The following is a 24,768-nucleotide window of genomic DNA, read 5'->3' as shown; positions in this document are numbered from 1 at the left end:
ATCTCTCAGCACATGTGAGAAAAAGAACTTGCATTTATGTTGTGCTTTTTCGATTCTTAGGATATCCAAAACCATTTCAACACCAATGAATTATTTCTGAAGTTCAATGAAATTTGCACACTATAAGTTAAATAATCGGTTCATCTGTTTTGAACGATGTGCATTGCCAGGTCATCGGCCCAGAACTCTCTGCTACTGGGACGTTAACTCTTTTCCCTCTCCCTGTACAGGAATATTGAATCTTGGTTGAATATATTATCATGAAAATGAAATGATATTTCAGGACTGGATTTTGAAAGGTTATTTGCTAAAAGATTCCTCGGGACTTCTGGTTAAAAGGGAACCAAGGAAAAGGTTGTCAATTAGTCAGACTAGCTCATTTAGTTGATGCTAAAGAAAAGACGGTACGGTGGCGTGGTGGTTAGCACTGCTGCCTCATTGTGCCAGGGACCTGAGTTTGATTCTGAACCTGGATGACTGTCTGTGTTGAGTTTGCACTTTCTCCCCGTGTCTGTGTGGGTTTAGAACATAGAACATAGAACAGTACAGCACAGAACAGGCCCTTCGGCCCTCGATGTTGTGCCGAGCAATGATCACCCTACTCAAACCCACGTATCCACCCTATACCCGTAACCCAACAACCCCCCCCCCCCCCCCCCCCCCCAAACCTTACTTTTTAGGACACTACGGGCAATTTAGCATGGCCAATCCACCTAACCCGCACATCTTTGGACTGTGGGAGGAAACCGGAGCACCCGGAGGAAACCCACGCACACACGGGGAGGACGTGCAGACTCCGCACAGACAGTGACCTAGCCGGGAATCGAACCTGGGACTCTGGAGCTGTGAAGCATTTATGCTAACCACCATGCTACCGTGCTGCCCTACCGTTTCCTCCCACAGTCCAAAATGTGCAGATTAGGTGTCTTGGTCATGCTAATTAAAAAATATATATATAGAACATAGAACAGTACAGCACAGAACAGGCCCTTCGGCCCTCAATGTTGTGCCGAGCCATGATCACCCTACTCAAACCCACATATCCACCCTATACCCGTAACCCAACAACCCCCCCTAACCTTACTTTTTTTAGGACTCTACGGGCAATTTAGCATGGCCAATCCACCTAACCCGCACATCTTTGGACTGTGGGAGAAAACCGGAGCACCCGGAGGAAACCCACGCACACAGGGGGAGGACATGCAGACTCCACACAGACAGTGACCCAGCCGGGAATCGAACCTGGGACCCTGGAGCTGTGAAGCATTTATGCTAACCACCATGCTACCCTGCTGCCCCAATGTTTATTGAAAATTTTTATTATAAACAAAATAATATAAAACAACCAACCTAAGTTGCAATATCAAAGAACCGGACAGGCAAGCAAAAGTCCAAAGTAACTTAATCCCCCAAACTAAACTAAACCCCTTAACAACTGACAGTGACTAGGTGCTGGATTCTCCAACTTTGAGGCTATGTCCCTCACCGGCGTGGGAATGGTGGTGTTTTACAAATGAAGATTTGGCGTAAAACGGCCACTGATCCTCCGTTTGCTGGGGGCCAGCAACCAAGCAGAGTAGAGCACCCAGCTCTACCTGCCGATATGGCCCGGAGAATTGCCGGGTCCTTGGCCGCGCATGCAACATGGTGGCGGTCTGCAGTGGCCGCCCCGTGCAACATGCCGCTGGCCGATCGCGGATCCGGCCTGCAAAATAGTGCCCTCCCCTTTGCTGGCTCGCGAGCCCCGGACCACCCCCAAACACTGCCCCCTGCCCCTAACAAGGTCCCTGTGCCCGCGGATCAGTCCTCCCCTGACTGTGGCGGCGCTGGACTGAGTCTGTGGTCGCCATGCCGAGTTCCCGACGGATAATAGCACACGTGACCAACGCCGTCAGGAACTCGGCCGGTTGGGGGCGGAACATCAGGGGGTGGGCCTCAGGCAACGTTGTGAGGCCACCGGTACGGCGCGCGGTGTGTGGTGGAGCATCGCAAAAGTGGCGCCGGCCCCGAATTGGTTGGAAACGGGTATTCTCTGGCTGATCACCAAACGCGGTTTTGGCGTCGGCGATCGGAGAATCCTGCCCTAGCTCTTTGAAAAAGAAAATGAAAATGAATAGCTTCCATCTCACCCTTCTACCAACCTCTGATAGGGTACTTAACTTTCTCGTTAAGACCAGAGAGACTTCATCAAGGGTCATGAATGGTCGGCCAATATATGACGTCTGTTAACTGCTCTCTTCTCCTCCTCCTCAATGCCTCCAGATATATCTGGCAAGGTGAAAAGGTAACATCCCCAGATGGGCTCTCCTCCCCAAGGGGTTCACTCTTGTCCAAAGTCAACTTACAAAGTCAACTTATACCCAGAGGAGCCAAATCTCCCAGGCAGCTTCATTATCTGATGCATAGCAGATACTGGGTCCGTAATGTCATGAAGCAGGTCATCCGCGTACAAGGACGCCCTATGCTCCACCCCTCTCTGATTTATCCCCCTCCTTTGACTGGAAGATCTCACCATTATGGCAAGCGGTTCTAATGCCAACGCAAACAGGAGCAGAGACAATGGACATCCCAGCAGAAAGTAGCCAGAATTTCAAAGCATTCGTGCGAACACCAGCTGGGGGGGGTTCCTATTCAGTAAACAAATCCAGGATATAAACATTTGTCCAAATCCCAACCTCGCAAGAATTTCAAAGAGATAATCCCAGTCCACTCTATCAAATGCTTTTTCAGTGTCTAAGGAAACTATCACCTTCGGTTCAGGCACTGAGGAGGAGGAGGGGACAGCATTTAACAGACGACGTATGGTGGTCGACAATTGCCAACCCCTAACGAAGTCTGTCTGGTCAACCGAGATTTGGGAGGTAGGGCTCCAACTGCAGAGCCAATGCTTTAGCAAATAACTGAACACCGCATTTAAAAGTGAAATCCATCGGTACAACACAGTCTGTTGGGTCCTTGTCTTTCTTAAGGATCAAGGAAACAGAGGCTTGCGCGAGAGTAAAGGGCAATAAACTCCAGGATAAGAAGTTGTTAAACAGAAGCCATGCTAAATTGCCCCTTCGTGTCCAAAGGTTGGTTGGGGTTGCAAGGATGGGGCAGGGGTGGACATAGGTAGGTTGTTCTTTCGTGGATTTGGTGCAGACTGAATGTGACAAATGGCCTCCTTCTGCACTGTAGGGTTTCTATGATTCTATCCTATGTTTCTGTGACAGTACATGTGCATGAAGTGTTCATTTGCTAATATTGCCAAGTCCATTTTCTAGATTTATGTTTATAATGTCTGAGATTGTATATCTACACACTTAATAAACTTTACATCCTTTATCTTGCTGTATTTTCTTCTTTCAAAGTATGAGCTTGTATGTGAAGATGCCTGGAAAGTGGATATGTCTCAAGCCTGTCTTGAAATTGGCTTTTTTCTTGGTGCACTGATCACAGGCTACGCGGCAGATAGGTACGTGACACCTTCAGCTTGACTGTTACCTTGTCCACTTGACTCCTTCAACGATCTAAGTGAAAGAATCGTTCCATTTGCAGGTTTGGCCGGAAACTTTGTTTACTGGCCTGTCTGGCTGGAACAGGAATATCTGGGATTGCTGTCGCAGTTGCGCCTACTTACTCAGCGTTTGTGATTTTTCAAATCCTGGAAGGCTTGTTTGGAAGAGGGATATGCCTGATCAACTCTGTCCTTGGTAAGACTTAAGCCTGAATGTCACTTGTGTGTAGCGAATGCCTTTCAAAAATACAATTTTGCATCCTTGACTATAAACACGTCTATATCATTTAAAAATGGCGCCTCGATCTTTACCGACACTGAGGAACTCTGCTTGTCGGAGCAGGAAATTACGCTAAGTGTGGCCTTTTGGCCGGGGGGGGGGGGGGGGGGGGTGGTTCCACCCCAAATAGCAACAGAGTGCCGTTAGATAGCGGAGTCGTTCCCCGGCTCTGATTTTGTTTGGTTAGATGGTGATTATTTCAGAAGGGAATAACCAAACTTTTCAATTGTTCTTCTGACTGAAGCCTATTTGTACTGTTGGTTAGTCGTTTAACAGAACACAATGTTCAAATAAAGTGCTGAGCTAAACAACGCGAGAATGTTCGTATCGTCGTTCGCACCGATTCTTGGGTCAGGGTGGTGAAGTGGGGGGGGGTGGGGGAGAGCAAAGTCTGGTCCTGTCATCACTAGTGAATGTGGGTGGAGTTGGAGCTATTGATGAGCATAGACAGTGTAAATTGTGAATGAAAGGGGCTGGTTTAGCACACGGCTAAATCGCTGGCTTTGAAAGCAGACCAAGGCAGGCCAGCAGCACGGTTCAATTCCCATACTAGCCTCCCCGAACAGGCGCCGGAATGTGGGGACTGGGAGCTTTTCACAGTAACTTCATTTGAAGCCTACTTGTGACAATAAGCGATTTTCATTTCATTTTCGAAAGGCTTTGATCAAATTCTGGAATGTCACGGGATTTGAACAGCGAGCATAAAGCCTTCCCAAAGGGCATTCCCATGAGCATGGGGAGAAGGATGTCCAGCTCTGGATACCGGTATGATGCCTTTGCCAGATGGGAGAGTATTTAGTTTGTGGTTCAGTATCACTGTAACAGAGTACCATGATAAATTGATGCCTCATGTTCTTTGACTAGAGCATTATCTGAAGCCCGTTTCATCTTTTTAGATGTGGGATCTTAAGATTTTGGTCTGTAATTTATGGTTATTACTGAGCATTTCTGAAAAAGAGACATGCTGTTGAAGCTTTTCAGCTTGCACGCATCAGGGCAAATGCAAGAATACCAAATTTCAAAGGGAACAACAGTAACTGCATGTGAAAAGTGTGATGACTTTGTTGGCAAGTCTACACTGATGAATTGAAGCGTTGCCATGGAGAATGTACCAGGGAAATTATTGTCTCCATGCTTTTCCTATAGCTCAAGGGGATCTGGTGACCGTACCTTTCTTGAGTATGAGTGAGCTGTCCTCAGTATGCTCAAGGGAGATACTTTCACTCCAATGGTGCTTCAGTAGCATAGTCCTATTCACTTATTCTTGAACTTGTTCATTTCAACATCCCAATTCTTTTGCACACTTTCCACACATGCCAACATCAACATAATCTCTAGCCCACTTCAGTCAACAATTATTTCAAGTCCCGAACAGTATTAAAGGATGATGTCACTTGCCGTTTCTGCTGACACCATGTTCATGACTGAATTGTTCTTGCAGAGTTGGCAGAGTTGGCATTTCACTCACAGTGAATTGGGGGGAGATCCTAAGTAGTACAGTGAGTGATAGATACCCGATTGATGAAGGTGGAATCAGAGGTTAGGCTACAATTTGAATGTAAATGGGGGTTCCACCAAAATTAAGGCAGCCGGTTAGGAGAAGACAGAAGGAAATTCACTCTGAAGACACCTTCCTTTATCCAACACAAACTTCAACACTCGAACTGAAATGCCACTCTGAGCCAATTTCATTATTTCTCAAACTCTGGAGTTATTTTTTTTCTATACCCTAATAAACAGAAATAGTAGTATATTGTACGAACATCAAGAATTCAATTATGTTATATGTACACTGTCAGTGTGCAATTCAGTAGCATAGAGCTCCTTCTCACAGCATTGCAGGTGCTTACCTGTGGTTCCCAGGGCCATAATATGCTTCTTCTAAGCGCTCAGTGGTGTTACACACAGATCTGCCCCCTATTAGTGCCAGAAAATGCTGATTTGCCACAACCTGGATTCACATTTTACAGCACTTTTCACAACCATCGGGAATCGCAAAGCACTTTGCAGATAATATAGTTATTTTGAAGGATTATCACTGTTGTAATGTTGTCAGAGAATGTTGCCTTGTCCTCACAGGGGTGGTAGAGGAGTATATGACCTGGGCACCGTAAGGATCCTTCTGTTTAATACCTTTCTGTTCCCTTTTTCTCCTCCAAATTTCTGTTATGTTTCACGATTACCACTTTTTGCCCATGGATGATTAATGCCTTTAAGACCAAGCAATTTAAAAACAGGAAATCACGGCAGGTTGTGCTGTTTGGTCTGACTCAGTGATGACCCAGACTGACTGGCTTGACTGGTGGCCAATGAGCTGTCCCATAATATAGGTTCGTCTTAGAGACAGGCAGTGATTGGTTCTGCTGTCTCTAGAATGTCCCTTAGTGAAACCAGGTTTTACTTTTGTTTTGATGTCAGAAGCCTGGAAGGTCACATTTCCCTCTCATCTAGTGGATTCTTTCTACAGATTCAAGGTAAAAACCTCTCTCTGCACAGCCAGACTGAACTGCAAGGAAACCAAAGTCAAGCCACCTGCTCAGGGTTCAGAGGCTTAAAACCCTTTTAAAATCTCATGAGGGGAACTATGTTCTTAACTCAATATAAGTACAACTCAGTACAAGGGGCTATTTAGCACTGGGCTAAATAGCTGGTTTGGCTTTGAAAGCAGACCAAGGCAGGCCAGCAGCAGGGTTCAATTCCCGTACCAGCCTCCCCGAACAGGCGCCGGAATGTGGTGACTGGGGGCTTTTCACAGGAACTTCATTTGAAGCCTACTTGTGACAATAAGCGATTTTCATTTCAATAATGCCAATGGTCAGTCTGGTGGAGTTGGAAACAAGTAAGAAATAAATGGGCCTGAGGCTGTTCCTTTGAATGAAGGCCCAGATTGGTAAAAGTTAAAGTGCCTCTCCAGAGGAAATTGTATTGTCTGGGAGTACTGGCTGAATGCAGCTGCCAGAAGACCATCTCTAACACTACACAACTGGTTTCAATCCCTAGGCATCCTGGGAGGACAGCCTGCTGCAACAACTTCAATATCAGAGGCAAGGACACTCATCTTTCATTTCATATTAATCCCCTTATTATTTTCACCCTTTTCTCCCCCCCCCCCCCACTCTGTGTGTCTGTCTTATGTGTGTTTGGTTCGTCGGTGGGACAGTGAAAGGGGGAGTAGTAGATTAGCTGGCCGTTATTCCGTTACAATTACGACATATTTCAACTTTGTTTCTGTTATAAATAGTTATTGTGTTCAGCTTGCAAACCTGGCGGCTATAACTTATTGAGCAGTCAAGGGGCCAAAGACACTGAAGACTTGACACAAATTATTGGTTAATTCACTTGTGTTGGGACTCCGGGGTCTGTGGGGCTGGAATCGACTGAGCATTAGCCCAGGGTGTCATAACAGCACACAGAGGCGCAATAGGTGTGGGGATAGCAGTGACAGTACCTATTTAAGATCAGCACAGCAGAAGCCAGGGGAGAGGGCAGGATCTGTGCCAGCCCCATGCCAACTTGATGCCAGTCTCCTTCATGTTCATTAGCAATGACAGAGGCTTACTTCTGAGAGGAGGATGTCATTGAGTATCCTCATTCAATGCTGTCCTGTATGCCGCCCCCTCCTCTATGCTGGGGAGTGAGCCATTCATTACCCCAGGTCTGGCACCAGCTCATATGCGTGTGCATGGCTCATCACTTGCTGATCCGAACTCCATACTAACCTCCAAGCTGAGTGCAATATCAATAAATAAACTGGTGGCTGTGAGTGTCAGATCAAGTGATAGGGCCTCTTCATCAGTGTTCTACTGTTATACTCTTTTTTTCACCTCCTGGGTGTGCTGTGACTGAGGAAGTAGTAGTTCTTGGGTGCCTGAAAGCAGGAAATCAGAAGGGGAATGTTTGTGTGAGAGAAGAGGGCAATGGTAGGATGCAAGACACCCATGGTCACACCATCAGTAACTTCATCTTCAATATTCTCAGTGATATTGGATGTCGTAGCCCCTTCTCGGTTACAGCATGTTGAAGAAAACCATCTCCTCTGTAAGATTCTGGAGATCCATGTGGTATTATCCCCTGTCAGTGTTGCTCTGCTCCTTTCTGTTGTGTGCCACCTTGTCCTGTACTCGAGTGAGCCAATGGTTACGCAACATTCTATTTGGGTGATGTGCCCACCATAGCTGAATAGCTCAACATATGCAGAGGTTATGAGAGGTGGGTGTGACTTGACTTCCGGGCGGCGAGCGAGGAGGTCGCAGGGAGAGGGGCTCCCGCAAGCGGTGGACAGCAGGAGGAACAGCCCCCCCCCCCCCCCCGACAGGCCGGACGGCGGAGGAGCCGGAGCGGGAGCCGAGGAGACGGAGCCGAGGAGCCGGGGAGCCGAGGAGCCGGGGAGCCGAGGAGCCGGGGAGCCGAGGAGCCGAGGAGCCGAGGAGCCGAGGAGCCGAGGAGCCGGGGCGGAGGAGCCGAGGAGCCGAGGAGCCGGGGAGCCGAGGAGCCGAGGAGCCGGAGCGGAGGAGCCGAGGAGCCGGGGAGCCGAGGAGCCGAGGAGCCGAGGAGCCGGGGCGGAGGAGCCGAGGAGCCGGAGCGGGAGCCGAGGAGCCCGGAGCCGAGGAGCCGGAGCGGGAGCGGAGGAGCCGGAGCGGAGGAGCCGGAGCGGCGACAGGGGGGCCCAACAGCAGCAGGTCCATCCCCTCTCCCTCCCCCCCCCCCCCCACGCGGGCCAGGAGCGGTGCGGCGGCGGCCCCTCTTCTCTCCCCCCCCCCACGCGACCCAGGAGCGGTGCGGCGGCGGCGGCCCCTCTTCTCTCCCCCCCCCCCCCCCCCACGCGGGCCAGGAGCGGTGCGGCGGCGGCGGCCCCTCTTCTCCCCCCCCCCCCCCCCCCACGCGGGCCAGGAGCGGTGCGGCGGCGGCGGCCCCTCTTCTCTTTCCCCCCCCCCCCCCCCCAGCCAGCAGCGGGGACCCCCCCCCCCCCAGCCAGCAGCGGGGACACAACCCCCCCCCCCCCCCAGCCAGCAGCGGGGACACAACCCCCCCCCCCCCCCAGCCAGCAGCGGGGACACAACCCCCCCCCCCCCCAGCCAGCCGCGGGGACACAACCCCCCCCCCCAGCCAGCAGCGGGGCCCCCCCCCCCCCCAACCAGCAGCGGGGACCCCCCCCCCCCCAACCAGCAGCGACCACCGGCCCACTCGCCCCTCCCCCCCACCCCCCAACTGCTGTGACCACCACGTGGCAAAGACAAAGGGACTCTCTCTCCTGGTTGAGTGGGGAAAAAAGAAAAAAGAGACTTGTATTTCTGTTCTTCCCAAAAGAAAACTGGTAAAGAGAAAAGGGGTAGGGGAAATAAATTAAAAAAAAAAAAAAAAAAAAAATATATATATATATATATACATATATAGATATATAATAATAAATAAAATAAAAATAGGGTGCGGAAAAGGGGGAAAAAGAAGAACAAGGAGAGAAGAAAAGATGAAGGGGAAGGGGGAGAAAAAAGTGCCAGAAAGGAGCCAAGAGAAAGGGGGCACCGGAAGTAGACTGGGCAAAGGGAAAGCCAGCTCGGGCGAACGAGTCAACACGCGAAGCGGCGGGAAGGATGCTTCGCCGCATCCAGAAGAGCTGGACGGGCGGGCAACCTCTCCCCTGGGGTTAGAGGGGGGCGTGAATTGGAAGGAAGCCTTTGCCGAGGTGGTGAGGGAGCAGCTGCAGGCATTCAAGGCAGAGTTAAAAGCAGACGCAGAGGCCGCAGCACAGGCAGCAGTGACCAGGGCCATGTCAGGGGTGCAGCAGGTTCTGACCAGATTGGAGAAGAAAGTGGATGCCCAAGGGAAGATACTGGAAGCCCAAGGGAAGATACTGGAAGCCCAGGGGGCAACCATTAAAGAGCTGGAGAAGGCAGCGACTGACGCGAGCGACCGGGTCATATCCCTGGAGAGGGGAATGGTGAAACTGAGTGCAACACAGGGGAGCCTGAAGGGCAGGGTAGACGACCAGGAGATCAGCTCGAGAAGGCAAAATATCAAGATAGTGGGCCTGCCAGAGGGGATAGAGGGTAGAAATCCCACAACATTCGTGGCTGCGATGCTGGGCTCCTTAGTGGGGCGGGAAACTTTTCCCACCCCACCGGAAATGGACAGAGCTCATCGGTCACTGCGCCCGAAGCCCAAGGAAGGGGAAAAAACGAGAGCAGTTATAGCCAGACTGCACCGGTACCGGGATAGGGAGACAATCCTGCGCTGGGCCAAGGAGAATAGAGCCTGCAATTGGGACGGGCACGCCATCCGAATCTACGAGGATTTTGGAGCGGACATAGCTAAGAGACGGGCGGAGTTCAACAGAGCGAAAGCAGCTCTCTATAAGAACAAAGTACGTTTTGGTATGCTGTACCCAGCAAAACTCTGGGTCACATACCAACACAAGGAATATTTCTTTACAGCCCCTGCCGAGGCGAATAGATTCGTCGAGGAGCACGGGCTGGAAAAACGCCATGGGAAGTAGGGACGAGGGGCCCATGGCAAGGAGACACGTCATGCCGACGGGGGGGTGGGGAGGGGCGAGGCAAAGCCAGCCCCCTCCCCCCTGGCAGAAACACCCAGAACGGAAAACAACCCAATGCCCTAGGGCCCGCTCCAGGTGGGAGGCCAGGCCCCGGCACGAGGGAACGGGAGTACTGGAGAGGGGAGAGGGGAAGCGGGACAGCAACCTCCGAGAGGGGAGCCACCGTGCTAGCAGGAAAGCTAGCGAAGGGGGCGCGCAACAGAGCAGGGCCGCAGCGCACCCCCAACAGGGGGGAAGGCGCCAGGCAGGGGAGGGGGGGGATCACCCATCAAAGGTGGGAGAGCAAATGGGGACAGGAATGGGGGAGAGAGGGGCAATGGAGGGGTACACAGGGGTATCCCCGAAAGGGATAGAGCGGGGGGGGGGGGCACCCGGGGGGCGAGAGACCAGGGAGGGGAAACGCAGGGACGAAGGGACAAAAGAGGCCAGTAGGGGAATAGGGCCACAAAGTGCCACAGACAAGGGCTCGAAACAGGGAACTGCTGCAAGCACCCACCCAGTACGGTCTGTGGGTGAAGGGGCCCCCCGGAGTGCAGGGGACTACCCGCGTGGCGGACACAAAGTGGACGGCCATGGCGGGTGTCCCCGGGACAAGGGGGAACCCCGGAGCGCAGGGACCCGACCGCATGGGGAGAGCAGTGATAGTGGACATCCTGGACGGCCCCCTAACATAGGGAAACCCCAGAGGGCAGGGGCGCGTCCACCGGACAAATATGGTTAACCCCACAGGAGCAAGGGGGCAGAAGCCCCCCACCAGAATAGTCACCTGGAACGTAAGGGGACTTAACGGCCCAGTGAAGAGATCTAGAGTCCTCACCCACCTTAGAAACATGAGGGCCGACATAGTCTTCCTCCAAGAGACGCACTTGAGGGAGCGGGACCAACTGCGGGTAAGAAAGGGCTGGGTGGGACAAACCTATCATTCCTGTTACGGGGCAAGGGCCAGGGGGGTGGCGATCCTGATTGGCAAGAGGACAATGTTTAGGGCGACAAAGACGGTTACGGACCCAGGGGGACGGTATGTCATGGTCAGCGGGGCCCTGGATGGGGCGCCGGTAGTTCTAGTTAACGTGTACGCGCCCAACTGGGACGACACGAGCTTCATCCAAAAGACCATGGCAGAAATCCCGGACATAGCGACGCACCGACTAATCATGGGGGGGGACTTCAACTGTGTACAGGACCCAACGACGGACAGATCAAACCCCAGAACGGGGAAAACCTCAAACATGGCAAGGGAACTCAGCCACTATATGGAGCAGATGGGAGCAGTAGACCCCTGGAGATTCGCCCACCCGGGGGAGAAAGAATTCTCTTTCTTCTCCCCAGTACACAACGTGTACACCAGAATTGACTTCTTTGTGGTGGGGAAAACGGTGCTTCCAGAGATAGACAAGGTGGAATACTCCGCAATTGTGATATCAGACCACGCTCCACACTACATGGATGTGCGGCTAGAGACGGGAAGGGCCCAGCGCCCCAAATGGAGGTTGGACGGTGCCTTACTAGCTGACAAGGCCTTCAGCGAAAGGATAGCGCAGGCCATAGCGGAGTACACTGAGATCAACCAAAACGGGGAGGTCTCACCCTCCACGTTCTGGGAAGCGCTTAAGGCCGTACTAAGAGGGGAAATCATAGCCTACAAAGCGCAAAGAGATAGGGAGGAAAGGGTGGCTAGGCAGAAGCTGGTCGACTCCATACTGGAGGTAGACCATAAATACTCCGAGGCCCCGACTGTAGAACTCCTGGCGGAGAGAAAAGAATTACAAAGGAACTTTGACCTGCTCTCCACCAGGAAAGCAGTACACCAACTCCGCCAGGCACGCGGGGCCCTATACGAACACGGAGACAAAGCCAGCCGCCTGTTGGCCCACCAGCTGAGAAAGCAGGCAGCCAGCAGAGAAATCGCGCAAATCAGAGATACCAGAGGCACGTTGGAAACAGAACCAGAGAAGATTAACAAAACCTTCAAGGCCTTCTACCAAGAGCTGTACACCTCAGAGCCCCCAACGGGGAAGGCTGGGATGAACCGGTTTCTTGACGGACTGAACATACCAGTTGTGGGAGAGGGCAGAAAACGGGATCTGGAAGCACCACTAGCACTGGGAGAGATCATGGACAGTATCAGCTCCATGCAGACGGGGAAGGCGCCGGGACCGGACGGATTCCCGGCGGACTTCTACAAAAAATTTGCGACAGCGCTGGCCCCGCACATGCGGGAGATGTTCACAGACTCGCTAGCTAGGGGCACGTTGCCACCCACGTTAGCACAGGCCTCAATCTCGCTGATACCTAAGAAAGACAAAGACCCAACGGAATGTGGGTCATACAGACCCATATCTCTGCTGAATGCAGACGCCAAAATACTGGCCAAAATCCTAGCCAAAAGGCTAGAAGACTGTGTACCTGAGGTGGTCACAGAGGACCAGACGGGCTTTGTCAAAGGTAGACAGCTGACCGCGAACATCAGGCGCCTGCTGAACGTGATAATGACCCCCTCCGGGGAGAGAACACAAGAGGTGATCGTCTCCCTGGACGCAGAAAAGGCCTTCGACAGAGTCGAATGGAAATACCTCATAGAGGTACTGGAGCGGTTCGGGCTTGGAACAGGGTTCACCGCTTGGGTAAAGCTCCTGTACAACGCTCCCATGGCGAGTGTACAGACCAACAATACCAACTCCCAATACTTCCAGCTGCACAGGGGCACCAGACAAGGATGCCCACTGTCCCCGCTGCTGTTCGCACTAGCAATCGAACCGCTAGCAATCGCGCTCAGGGCAGCAAAAAATTGGAGGGGGATCCGAAGGGGAGGTAGAGAGCACAGAGTCTCACTCTATGCGGATGATCTGCTCCTCTATATCTCGGACCCACAAAGCAGCATGGACGGAATCATCGTGCTCCTGAAAGAGTTTGGAGCCTTCTCGGGCTACAAACTCAACATGAGCAAAAGTGAGATCTTCCCAGTACACCCGCAAGGGGGGGGGGGGGGGGGGGGGGGGGCAGCACAAAAGGGGCTGCCGTTCAAACAAGCCCGACATAAATTCCGCTACCTGGGGATCCAAATAGCCCATGACTGGAAAGGGATCCACAAATGGAACCTCACCAGCCTGACGGAGGAAGTTAAAAAGGACCTGCAAAGATGGAACACACTCCCGCTCTCCCTCGCGGGGAGAGTTCAGACGATCAAAATGAACGTACTGCCCAGGTTCCTCTTCCTGTTTAGATCCATTCCGATCTACATCCCCAAGGCCTTTTTCAAAGCGCTGGACAAACTCATCATGGCGTTCGTATGGGGGGGTAAAAATGCTAGGATCCCAAAGAAGGTCTTACAAAAAACAAAAACCAGGGGAGGGCTAGCCCTCCCGAATCTACAATTCTACCACTGGGCAGCAACAGCCGAGCGAGTAAGGGGATGGATCCAGGAGCCAGAAGCTGAGTGGGTGCGTGCGGAGGAGGCCTCCTGCATGGGAACCTCCCTCCGGGCCCTCGCCACGGCAGCACTCCCATCCCCACCCAAAAAACACTCCAGCAGCCCAGTGGTGACAGCCACCCTCCAATCCTGGAACCAACTGCGACAGCAACTTGGCCTGACCAAAATGTCGAACAGGGCTCCCATCTGCAACAACCATAGGTTCACACCAGCACTGACTGACGCCACCTTCAAAAGGTGGAGGCAGGACGGGGGGACACTGACAGTCAGGGACCTATACACGGACGACAGGATCGCAACACTGGACGAACTGACAGAGAAATTTCAGCTAGCTGGGGGGAACGAGCTACGGTACCTGCAGCTCAAAAACTTCCTACGAAAGGAGACAAGGACGTACCCACAACCGCCACGACAGACACTACTGGAAGACCTACTGGACGCAAGTATCCTGGAGAAAGGGAACTGTAGTGACATGTATGACCGACTGGTAGATAGGGACGACACCGTACTGGACGCAACAAGAAGGAAATGGGAGGACGACCTGGGGATGGAGATCGGGTGGGGACTCTGGAGCGAAGCACTGCATAGGGTCAACTCCACCTCCACGTGCGCAAGGCTCAGCCTGACGCAACTAAAAGTGGTACATAGGGCCCACTTAACAAGAACCCGTATGAGTAGGTTCTTCCCGGAGGTGGAAGACAGATGTGAACGGTGCCAAAGAGGCCCGGCCAACCACGCCCACATGTTCTGGTCCTGCCCCAGACTCGTGGAGTACTGGACAGCCTTCTTCGAGGTAATGTCCAAAGTGGTGGGAGTGAGGGTGGAGCCATGCCCGATAGTGGCGGTCTTCGGGGTTTCAGAACAGCCAGATCTATTCCTGGGGAGGAGGGCGGATGCCCTTGCCTTTGCCTCCCTGATCGCCCGCCGTAGAATCCTGTTTGGCTGGCGGTCAGCAGCACCGCCCAGAGCTGCGGACTGGCTGTCCGACCTCTCGGAATCTCTCCAAATGGAGAAAATCAAATTTGCCATCCGAGGGTCGGACGACGGCTTCCACAGAACGTGGGAGCCATTCATGCGACTGTTCCGGGACCTATTTGTGGCCAATGTACAAGAGGAAGAATAGTCGGGGGAAGGTAGCGGGAGGGGGGGGGGGGCTACAGGTTCGTTACGGGGGTTCGATGGCTAGCTAAGGCCCAAAACCAAGCTAAATAAACATGTTGAGGGGGGGAGGGGGGGGGGGGGGCGCAGTTACTACTACGAAGATGCTTACCTGTAAATATGTGTGTTAATTTTTGCGTGTTTGTTTTTGTTTGTTTTTTTTTTCTCTCTCCTAACAATTTGTAATTTGTTCAATATAAAATACGAAAACTGAATAAAAACATTTATAAAAAAAAAAATGAGAGGTGGGTGTGATGCTGACAGCATTGGTAGGTGTGTGAGTGTGAGTTGGAGTATCTGGATGTGAGAAATCTTTAAGATCAGGCTACCTGTATTATGTGGTCCTCAAACAACACGGCTGGGGCCTCCTGTTGCATGCAGAATTTACTTGCTGCATTCAGGAGAAGACAACAGTGCTGGAGATGGAAGGCAGGGATGGACAGAGCTTGGTGCAAGGTGTGCTATTGTAATGATAATAATCTTGAGCTTATTTACTTTACAAGACACAAGCACCAATCACTTATAAGGGATAGGTTAACATGTTGTCGATTCACTTATTAAGGCTAGACAGTTATACATAGGTATAAAGCTTGAAGACACCAGAGCTGTGTTTGCTGTGCTCTGCTCAAAGTAAAAGTGAAGCTAAGACTGGATTGTATGACACATTTCCCTTCTAGTGATGCTATACCGATATCCCTTAAAGGTATATCACAGCACATGTTAGGTTTATGAAGTTTTGGATGGACTCAAGTTTTCAGAGTCTGCAGAGTGGGATGCTGGCTATGAAATTAACACTATGAATGGTAAACAACAGTTTTGACCGGGATTTACCCAGTTGTAGTACAAGTGGTGCATTTTCCATACACAAATCTTACCTGTTGACACAGTAGTCCAACCAAGCTTCACTCATTCCCCCAGGTGGGCTGCCATGGCCGAAAGTCTTTTACTCTGTCCCTGTCATTGACATCTCTAAGGATAACCCTCATCAGTTAAAGTCAAATACAAATGAGCATGTAAATTTGATGTTTTGTTATGTACCTACCATTATAATCTTCCACAGCAAATTACCTTGTTATCTCTTTCAGCTACAGAACTGGTTGGACCAAGATACAGAAGAGTTGTCATATTCGTAACCCAAGTGGTTTTCTCATTGGGTTTAATGTTACTTCCTGGTTTTGCCTACATGATTAGGTCCTGGAAAGGAATCCAAATGGCCATTACCGTTCCACACTTTGTTTTGCTACTTTACTGCTGGTAATTTGAATTTACAGCAAATGTTCCCATTGATTAACATTGCACCATAATTGCTTACTGCACAGCAGAATGAATTTTACACGTTTGACCCTTTCCAACTGTAGCTTAATCCCAGAATCTCCTCGTTGGTTGTTATCTCGCAAGAGAATTAAAGAAGCTTTGAAAATCGCCCAGGATGTTGCGGAGCAGAATGGCAAGAGTCTCCCATCAACTTACAAAGAGGTAATAATGAGTTTTATACTCGGAATAATGGAAAGCCAACATTAACTTTCAAATGCCCCAACCTTGACACTGCATAACCAGCAAAAATGGTTGCTAACTATAATTTTTACGATGCCCGTGAGGATCCATAAACAAAAGAAACTAAGTTTACCAAACGACCCTCCGAATGAAGAAGTTATCAGCAAGGGCCACAGTCAACATGAATTAAGCATAAGGTACAAACTATAAAGTACACATGATATAGCAGGCACAATAGAGCCAATCTCATTGCTGTGGATCTGCCAGACCAGGTAAAGATGGCAGATTTCATTCCGTAAAGGACATTAGTGAACCAACTGGTTTTTGCAACAATCAACAATGGTCTCATGGTCATCAAACTTTTAATTAATTCAAATTTCACCATCTGCAGTGGTGGGATTTGAACCTGGGTCCCCAGGGTTTTACCCTGGATAAGCTGACGGAGGTAATGACGGCTGAATTTGAAAGACAATTTGGCAAGCATTTTGAGAGGCAAGGGAGGAAGATGATGGAGACCCTCAGAACGTTGGTGGAGGACACATTGGGCCCGATAAAGGAAGCATTGGGTAAGACCTCAGAGAGAGTGCGGGAGCATGGTGAGGCGCTGAAGGGAGTGGAGGAGACCCTGTTGCATCACAGTGATCAGATAGCCTCACTGGAAGCTGAGCTGTTGATGGTGGAGGACAGCAACAAGGGCCTGAGGACTATGGTTGAGGATCTGGAGAATAGGTCAAGGAGACAGAACCTCAGGATCATGGGGTTACAGAGTGGGTGGAGGGCCCAAGGATGACTGAGTACTTTGCTGCGATGTTTGCAAAGTAGTTGGGGGGAAGGAAGGAGGATTAGATTCCCCCCACCTCGAACTGGACAGGGCTCACTGGTCGCTCCAAGTGAAACCACGGGCGAATTAGCCACCATGAGTGGTGATAATGGGTTTTCACAGCTATCGGTCAAAGGAGAGGGCCCTGAAATGGGCCAAAGAAAATTGAGAGGTGCAGTGGGAAGGCAGCAGTATTCATACATATCAAGATGTCACGGCAGAGTTGGCAAAGAAGCGTGCAGCCTTCAACAGGGCGAAGTCAGCACTGTAGAAGAGTGGTGTGTGTTTTGGTGTGGTGTACCCACGAGACTGAGAGTCACGCATAATTCCACAGATCATTTCTTCGAGATGACATTGGAAGCAGAGGCTTTTGTTCAAGTGCAAGGACTTGGACTGAACTGAGGGGGTTTGAAGGGGCTATTATGGCAATTGGGGCAGGATTGTTTGGAGATTGGTATTGGTATCGAGGGGCTGGAGAGCATGCATGTCGGGCAAGGCCTCGGGGCCTGACGGCTACCCGGTGGAATATTGAGATATTGAGATATTGAGCCCACTGCTGGTGAGGACATTTAATGAAATAAGAGAGAAGGGAGTCCTCCCCCAACAATGTTGCAGGCCTCGATTTCAATGATCCTGAAACGGGAGAAGGATCCGGAGCAATGCAGGACATACAGGCCGATTGCTCTACTGAATGTGGATGTCAAGCTGCTGGCTAAGATACTGGCCACAAGGATAGAGGACTGTGTCCCAGGGATGATAGGGGAAGACCTGACGGGATTTGTAAAAGGCAGGCAACTCAAGGCCAATGTACGAAGGCTTCTAAATGTTATTATGATGCCCTCAGAAGGAGAGGAGATGAGGTGGTGGTAGTGATGGATGCGGAGAAGGCTTTTGATCGGATGTAGTGGAATTACCTGTGGGAGGTGCTGGGAAGGTTTGGGTTTGGTGAGGGCTTCATTGACTGGGTGCGGTTGCTCTATCAGGCACCAGTAGCGAGTGTGCGTACAAACTGGCTGAGGTCGGGATATTTTGAACTACACCGAGGGGTGAGGCAAGGGTGCCCCCTCTCCCCGTTACTGTTTGCTCTGGCCATAGAGCCATTGGCCATGGCGTTAAGAGCCTCTGGGAAATGGAAAGAACTGGTTCGGGGTGGGGAGGGGGGGGGGGGGGGGGGGGGGGGTGGAGCACCGGGTCTCACTCAATGCAGATGATCTGCTCTTGTACATTTGGGACCCATTGGAGGGATGGGGGAAGCAATACGAATGCTGGGGGAATTTGGCAGTTTTTCAGGGTATAAATTGAACATGGGGAAAAGCGAGATGTTCGCGATCCAGGCAAGAGGACAGGAGAAGAGATTGGGAGAGCTGCCACTTAGAATGGTAGGGAAAAGCTTTCGATATCTGGGAATCCAGGTGGCCCGGAAATGGGAGGTACTGCACAAGTTAAACCTATCCCGGCTGGTAGAACAAATGGAAGGGGACTTTAAGAGATGGGACATGCTCCCGTTATCACTGGTGGGGAGGGTACAGACCGTGAAAATGACGATCCTCCCCAGATTTCTGTTTGTCTTTCAGTGCCTCCCCATCTTCATCCCAAAGACCTTTTTCAAGCGGGTGAACAAGATCATTTTGGGTTTGTGTGGGTGGGTAAAACCCCACGAGTGAAGAAAGTGTTGCTGGAGTGCAGTCAGGGGGGAGGGTGGGTTGGCGCTGCCGAACTTCTGCAATTACTACTAGGCGGCTAATATAGCCATGATTAGGAAGTGGGTAATGGGGGAGGGGTTGGTGTGGGAGCGGATGGATGGAGACAGCATCATGTAAAGACACCAGTCTGGGAGCATTGGTAATGGCACCTCTGCCATTCTCGCCGGCCGATACTCCACAAGTCCGGTGGTGGTGGCGGCTCTGAGGATCTGAGGGCAGTGGTGGAGATATAAGAGCGTGGAGGGAGCATTGATTTGGACCTCGATTTATAACAACCACAGGTTTGTACCGGGTAGGCTAGATGGCGGGTTCCGGAGTTGGCAGAGGGCAGGAATTAGAAGGATTGGGGATCTATTTATAGATGGGAGCTTTCCCAGCTCGAAAGCCTTGGAGGATAAATTTAAATTGCCAGCAGGGAATGGTTTTAGGGATTTGCAGGTGCGCGACTTCCTGAGAAAACAGGTGCCGGCCTTTCCGTTGCTGCCGCCACGGGAGATACAGGATAGAGTAGTTTCCAGTATCTGGGTGGGAGAGGGGAAGGTATCGGATATTTACTAGGAGCTTTCGGAGGCGGAGGAAACTCCGGTGGAGGAGCTTAAGGGCAAGTGGGAGGACAAGCTAGGAGGATAGATAGAGGCAGGTCTGTGGGCGGATGCCCTAAGCAGGGTGAATATCTCCTCATCGTGTGCCAGGCTTAGCCTGATACAATTTAAGGTAGTCCACAGGGCACACATGACAGTGGCTCGGATGAGCATGTTTTTCGGGGTAGAGGATAGGTGTGCGAGGTGTGCGGGAAGCCCAGCAAACCATGTCCACATGTTTTGGGCATGCCCGAAGCTTAGAGGGTTTAGGCAGGGTTTTGCTAAGGCTATGTCCACGGTGCTAAAAACACGGGAGGCGCCGAGTCCGGAGGTAGTGATCTTTGGAGTGTCGGAAAATCCGGGAGTTCAGGGGCGAAAGAGGCCGACATCTTGGCCTTTGCCTCCCTGGTAGCCCGGAGACGGATCTTATTAATGTGGAGGGACTCGAGGTTTGGGAGGAAATGTTTATTTAACATGTTGATGTAATTGTTTTTGTTACTGTTATAAAAATTTTCAAATACCTTAATAAAATATTATTTTAAAAAAGAAATTTAGAAATGGTCTAAAATATGAGTTTGCCGAATGTTTTTGTCAATGTCTTGGAACAATATGTTGTGGAACTGACTGGAGATAAAACTATTTAGACCTAGCATGAAGCAGGGTTAATTAGTAACATCATAGTCACGAGCTACTGGGAAATCGTGTTATGTTTGGAAGCGATATTCTCCAATCATAAAGCAAAATCTTAAATTTAAACAAAACCAACAGAATAGGTGTGTGGGGAGAACCGGCGACAGTTAATTGACTAAAAGGTATGGGGCAAAATCTACAATTCAAAAAATTCAACAGAAATACATCCAGCTGTAAAACAAAAACTGAGCAAGAAAGACATATCTATGGTTCTCTCAGAAAGTAAAAATGGCATTAGATTAAGGGGGGGGGGGGGGAGGGGGGGGGAGTAACAAGTCTGAGGATTGGGAGTGATTTAGAAACCAGCAAAGGACCACCAGAAAGTTAATACAAATCGAAAAAAATCGATTGTGAGAATAAAGTGGGCAGAAATATCAAAACAGTTTGTAAGAACTCCTGAGGGATGCGGGATGCGCCTCTGGAAGACAGGAGCGTTCATCACAGCTCATGTTTCAGTCGCTGCTGACATCAAATCAACATGTTGCGGAGCTGTGGCGTATTTGATTTTGACACCAGGTAGCTGGGGGATATACATTTTCCATTTCCGATGCTTAGGCACCTAGCTTGGACAACCTCGCCTTCACCTCCACAAGCAGACAAGGTGGAGATGACAGAAGAAGGGACACCACTTGTTCTCTGCCTCCCCCTGGTGTTTTGTACTGTCTTCCCGTGGTTTTTTTTTGTTCTTTTTTTTTCTTTTCTGGTTGAGAGTCTGTGAATGCCCTTTAATGCCATTGGCTGCTTAGTTACAACGTGAGGACATCGCACCAATTTCACACTGGGAAACTTCAGAAAGCCGGCACGCAATCAGTTGGAATACCACCAGATGGCGATAGAGCTCAAATCCTCACCAGAGAGGTTGCTAAATCTTTCAGCAAGACTTGCCTTGTGATGAGTCTGCTTTCGCTGACTGAAAACTCTGGGTCACTGTGGCAACTAACTCTCAACTAATACAAGTTCCCATAGTGGGGGGGGGGGGGGGGGAGAGACCCGCCCAGCTGGGGCTTTTGGCAGGACCTATAAATGAAGCTTCCAGAATTTATACCTCAATCAAAATCTCAGAAACTAATTTTCTGGCCATTATCACATTGAACAAATTACCTGCATCACTTCCTATAGCACAAGAACTTGTGCACTTCAAACGTACTTCATTGGCTGTAAAGCATTTTGGGAAAGTCACTATATAAATTCAATTCTTTCTTTCATTAGAGCAAGGCATGGTCAGGGGAGATTTAATAGAGCTGTTCAAAATTATCGAGTAGGTATAAGGAGAAACCATTTTCACTGGCACGAGAGTCACTAGAGGGTAGAAAAGAAAACGGGGTGATGTGGGGAATTGTTTCCAATCAGCGAGCTGTCATGATGCGGAATGCATTGCCTGAAAGGTTGATGGAAGCATGATTTAATCATGACTGTGACAGCCCTCACGAGAGCCACGGGGGAAATCGCTCATTGATCTCCCCGTGGGCTTCTTGTATTATGGGTTTCTGTGGTGAGGGAGCGGAGGCTCATCCAGTTGGGGCTCGTTCGCGGGACCTTTAAATGTGGCTCCCAGACCCGGACCAGCAGTTCCCGATAGTCCTGGGCTGGGGCGTTTGTTATGTGTGCCGCAGTAGCATCTTTATTTTCAGTTTAAAATAAACCAATTTGGCCTTTCACTCTGCACCTCCTGGAATTATTACAATTACTTTCAATCGGGAACTGGATATTTATTTAAAAATGGAAAAAAATGCACGCGACATAGGCAATGCTCCCTCCAAGCTTCACAGTCCCTGGCTGTGCGGCATTCAGAATTACACTTCACAGGATCTAGGTAAACAGGCAGCACACAAGCAACTCCCCCTTTAAGGTACATGTATCTGTGGCCTCCTGTTAATGTGAAATAGACCATGCAGCCCAACAAGCTAATTGCAGACACCCAACAGAAATTCGATTCAAAGGAATTAAAAAATGTTATTCCAATGACATGACTTACTGGTGTTTTTCAGATGATAAGAGGAGAGAACAGTTCTGAAGAGATAAAGAATCCTTCCTTAATGGATTTATTTCGGACACCACAAATGAGAAAGCGGACACTTATTTTAATGTATTCCTGGTAAGATCAGAAATTGACACTGTCTATGGTAAGATTCATTACTGAATGGGTGAGACGATTTTGAGCCGTTTGCATGACCTCTGGACTTGAGTTATTTTGAACATCATTGAATAAAACCCCTTACAAAGGGGCAGCAGGGTAGCATGGTGGTTAGCATAAATGCTTCACAGCTCCAGGGTCCCAGGTTCGGTTCCCGGCTAGGTCACTGTCTGTGTGGAGTCTGCACGTCCTCCCCCTGTGTGCGTGGGTTTCCTCCGGGTGCTCCGGTTTCCTCCCACAGTCCAAAGATGTGCGGGTTAGGTGGATTGGCCATGCTAAATTGCCCGTAGTGTCCTAATAAAAGTAAGGTTAAGGAGGAGGGGGGGGGGGGTTGTTGGGTTACGGTATAGGGTGGATATGTGGGTTTGAGTAGGGTGATCATGGCTCGGCACAACATTGAGGGCCGAAGGGCCTGTTCTGTGCTGTACTGTTCTATGTTCTAAACCGAGGACTTCTCAGGTTCAACCCCAGGCTCTGCTGCAAGACCATGTGATAGGCAGTGGAAAACCAGCCGGTCCTGACCCTTGACTACACAATGACTATCATTGAAAGTCCGTGGATGTTGGAGGGGGCAGGATCAGGGTGTGACAAATGAGCAATTATCACAATGCAAGCACATATCCATGCGGGTTCAATTGGAGTTCAAGCAGTATTGGTGAAATTGGAGTAATATTGTTCAATGTGAGCAAGTGAAGATGTTTTTCAATCATCCATGCAGAAATATTTGCATTGATAATTTGACTGCAGTAAGTAATCAGATATTTGCATATCATGGACAAGAGTCAAATTTGTTCCTGGTGACAATTTATAATACCCATGTAATTTACTACTCTTTCCAGAAACTCAATTTTCTGGCGGTTAAGGTAAAGGCAAAATGGAATGGTGTGGTTTATCACCATGATTTTGCCCATAATGAGTGTCAAACCAGAATCTTCCTCCACCAAATGGTCTGAGCCATAGCCGTGGTCCTGGGGTAAAGGGTGGGAAGGGAATAACGAAAGGAGGCTTTGCTGTCACCTTCTGTCTGTCGCTGGAAGGCAGTTTCCAGGGACCTGCCATGCTTCGCTTGTAGAATGAGGCCCATCTGCTACTGGTAAGACCCCGGCAACATCCCCAATCTGGTCCCAAGTGGCGGCTAATGGTACAAATTGGTGACCTGCTGTAGCCAGCCGGGTAGCTGCTTCCATTCGTCATCCAGCACGATGAACAGGAAGGTGCCAGGCGACTGATCTGAAGTGCCATGTTCAAAACTCCCCCGACCCCCCTAACCCACCACCAAATCTGCCTTTGCATGACTGGTACATTTCCATAGGCAGACACAGGCAACCCTGAGGAAGGTATCACATCAAGGAGACCATCTTGATTGTGATATAGCTTTGTGAAGAATTGTAACAACGTCGATTTTTTACCATTTGATTCTTTGCAGCTTCTCTGAGGCTCTGCCATTCAGTGAGCCCTGGAAAACGTTAATATTTGGACTGGGGAAATGCCATTTTCAATGGAGAGTTATTGCAGAGTTATCCTGGCTCTGACTGAGGTGCCATAACGCCCTTCCATTAAGAGAACAGCACTGTCAATACAAGTGAATGTGACCACTGCTTTGAATGGTTTTTGCCACTGGTTCTGTCCAGGTTGTTTTGGAGGATCTCACATCATTTGCACGGCATTGCATAGAGAAGGTCATTAATGGTCTACTTAGGCAAACTGTGTGGAACATGCAAAACAAAGACAGCAGGTGGCATCCCCACAGATCCAAGTGCAATTGATTGAACACAAATGGACGTCGACAGGTGAATTGGTGGACAAACTATATTAAACACTAATTCAGCTCCATATGGATTATTGTGTCCAATTCTGGGCACTACAGGAGAGAGTACAGAAGAGAATGAGAGTGGTTTCAGAGGTCAGGGAGTATGGTTATGTGATTAGCCTGGAATAAATATGGGGTTGTTGCCTTTAGAACAGAGAAGACGAAGAGGAGATTTGAGGGAGCTGCTTGGAATCATGAAGGAGTTAGATAGAGTAACTGAAAAGAAGTTCTTTCCAAAGGCTAAGGGGCGGAGGACCAGAGGCAACATGAGGAAAAACAATTTAATACAATAAGTCACCAGAATTCAGAATGTGCAATCTGGTAGGGGGCTGAAAATAAATTCAAGAGCAGCCTTTGAAAGGGAACGGGATGAGCACCTGAAGGAGATAATATTGCAGGCGTTTGGCAAAGGGACCAACTGCATTACTCTTTGAAAGAACTGGTGTCGCCTCCTGGACCAAATGCCTTTCTCTGTGTTGTAATATTGTATATTTCTAGAACACGTGATATTGACATGTGTATATAACAACTCAATCAATTTCATGAACAGGAAGGTTTTTGATTCAGTAAAAGGTCCACCTGAGCTGGGATGTCAATAACCTTATCATACGTGTTACTG

The 24,768-nt window shown here is 49.9% G+C and overlaps 1 protein-coding gene across 1 annotated transcript in view; it reads left to right on the top strand.

Moving 5' to 3' along the window:
• The window catches only part of LOC119977728 (solute carrier family 22 member 3-like), a 50,373-nt gene that overhangs the window by 3,991 nt on the left and 21,614 nt on the right, over positions 1-24,768 (top strand). The window contains exons 2-6 of the mRNA XM_038818928.1: positions 3,351-3,454; positions 3,538-3,692; positions 16,003-16,171; positions 16,276-16,393; positions 22,194-22,300. Coding sequence (XP_038674856.1) covers positions 3,351-3,454; positions 3,538-3,692; positions 16,003-16,171; positions 16,276-16,393; positions 22,194-22,300 — 653 coding nt within the window. The remainder of the gene's footprint in view (positions 1-3,350; positions 3,455-3,537; positions 3,693-16,002; positions 16,172-16,275; positions 16,394-22,193; positions 22,301-24,768) is intronic.

Source organism: Scyliorhinus canicula, chromosome 1 (genome assembly GCF_902713615.1).
Source record: "Scyliorhinus canicula chromosome 1, sScyCan1.1, whole genome shotgun sequence".
In the NCBI taxonomy this organism is placed as follows: Eukaryota; Metazoa; Chordata; class Chondrichthyes; order Carcharhiniformes; family Scyliorhinidae; genus Scyliorhinus; species Scyliorhinus canicula.
Note: the sequence above shows the minus strand (reverse complement) of the source record. Positions and strands in the feature narration are given on the sequence as shown.